Source organism: Triticum urartu, chromosome 3A, assembly GCF_056163025.1.
Source record: "Triticum urartu cultivar PI428250 chromosome 3A, HENAU_Tu73, whole genome shotgun sequence".
NCBI classification, from domain to species: domain Eukaryota; kingdom Viridiplantae; phylum Streptophyta; class Magnoliopsida; order Poales; family Poaceae; genus Triticum; species Triticum urartu.
In genome coordinates, this window is record NC_141875.1 from 182,756,132 (window position 1) to 182,758,112 (window position 1,981).

General features: G+C 44.9%; 1 protein-coding gene across 1 annotated transcript; it reads left to right on the plus strand.

Moving 5' to 3' along the window:
- The first annotated feature begins 220 nt into the window (after positions 1 to 220).
- LOC147979128 (uncharacterized) lies at positions 221 to 970 on the plus strand. Its single transcript, XM_087515051.1, has one exon. The coding sequence runs from the start codon at positions 221 to 223 to the stop codon at positions 968 to 970; it is 750 nt and encodes a 249-aa protein (XP_087371177.1).
- The last annotated feature ends 1,011 nt before the right edge of the window (positions 971 to 1,981 follow it).

A 1,981-nucleotide genomic window follows, 5' to 3' on the forward strand; every position in this document is an offset into this window, starting at 1 on the left:
GGGAAAAATCCACAATAGGATGGCGCGGGGAGGCAGCAGTAGCAACGTTCATGCGGGAGCTCCTGTTCGTCGTTCCGCATGACAGGCAGGACATTCTCCCGAGCCGTATGTTCAGCCACCACCTCCACCGCCTGATCCTCCCTCCACCGAGCAAATTCTGCGTATGTTCGAAGAAAAAAGGAACAATGATCTGATTGAAATATTGAGAAGTGTGCAAGCTATGGTTGGACAAAATGGAAATCAGAATGGTCATCACTCAAAGCTGTCAGATTTTCAGAGGACCAATCCACCTAGCTTTAGTCAGATTGTTGACCCATTGGATGCAAACGATTGGTTGCGCACAATGGAGAAAAAGCTTGAGATTGCTCATACTGAAGGAAATGATAAAGTTCCCTTTGCCACCCATTATCTTGAGGGAGCAGCTGCCATATGGTGGGAAAATACAAAGGCCATGTGGCCGGCTGATGAGGAAATCACCTGGGAAAAGTTTAAGGAGCGATTCCGAAAATATCATATCCCTACTGGAGTTATGAAGACTAAGCAGCGTGAATTTCTCGCACTCGTCCAAGGAAATCAGTCTATGGCAAAATATTTGCAAAAATTCAACCATCTGGCCCGTTACTCTCTTTATGACGTGGCCACCGAAGAAAGGAGAATTGACAGATTTCTTGGAGGTCTAAATCCACAACTCCGGTGTACTCTCAGTATGCTTGATTTCGCAGACTTCCAAACACTGGTGAACAAGGCTTTCATTTCTGAACGGGAGCACAAGCTTATAGCGGATAATAGGCCTGTTAACAACGACAACAAGCGTAAGTTTGAGCCAAAGAAGGAAGGGCAACCAGTGCAAAAGGCTCGTACCTGGCAACAGACTCAGGTGGAATTCAAGCCAAATTGGCAGCAAAATGTTAACAAGACCACCACTCAAGTCAAGAATGTTGTGACCAACCCAACACATGAGGAGCGTTAGCGCAATAATTCTTGTTTCAATTGCGGGCAGCACGGACATTATGCCAAGCAGTGCCCCAAGAACAACAAGATGAATGCCCTAAGCAGGCCACAAGTCAACTTTATGGAGTCATGGCCAACCCAGCAAAACTTCACTGGGCATGTGCATCATATCTCCACCGATGAAGTTCAAGAAAAGCCCGAAGTCATCATTGGTATGTTTTCTGTTAATGACATACCTGCCGTAATTTTATTTGACTCTGGGGCTTCCCATTCTTTTATTTCTCGGAGTTTTGCTGCCCAAAACAATTTTCCTTGCACGATTTTGGGCAAAATTATGCTGGTACAAACTCCGGGATCTATAATCAAGAGCAATCTGGTCTGCCGTGATCTGGAGTTCAATATCAATGGGGTCTACTTTCCCACATCTCTGATAATCATTGAGTCTGAGACGTTGGATATTATATTGGGTATGAATTGGTTGACCCGATATCAAGTTTGCATAAACTGCGCAACCCGAGAAGTCACTTTGACCAGTCTGAATGGGCAACTTACCAAGTTCCACGCTCGCAAGAATATACCCAAGCTAGAACTAGTTTGCACCACTGTGGCTGAATTGGAATTTATTCCTGTGGTCAGTGAATACCCTGATGTGTTTCCAGAAGAACTGCCAGGCATGCCACCAGATCGGGAACTGGAGTTTGCAATAGATCTTGTGCCCGGAACCGCACCGTTATACAAGAAGTATTACCGGATGCCCTCATCAGAATTAGTGGAGCTAAAGAAACAACTTGACGAATTACTCCAGAAAGGTTATATTCGTCCCAGCTCTTCACCATGGGGATCACCTGCTATTTTCGTGGGCAAAAAGGATGGTAGTCTCCGTATGTGAATAGATTACCGCCAACTGAATGAGGTCACCATCAAAAATAAATATCCGCTGCCAAGGATTGATGATCTATTTGATCAACTCAGTGGGGCTAAGGTATTCTCTAAAATCAATTTACGGACTGGATATCATCAGCTCAAGATT

Coding starts and splice junctions, on each gene's coding strand:
- LOC147979128 (XM_087515051.1), top strand. CDS start 221: ATGGTTGGACAAAATGGAAATCAGAATGGTCATCACTCAAAGCTGTCA.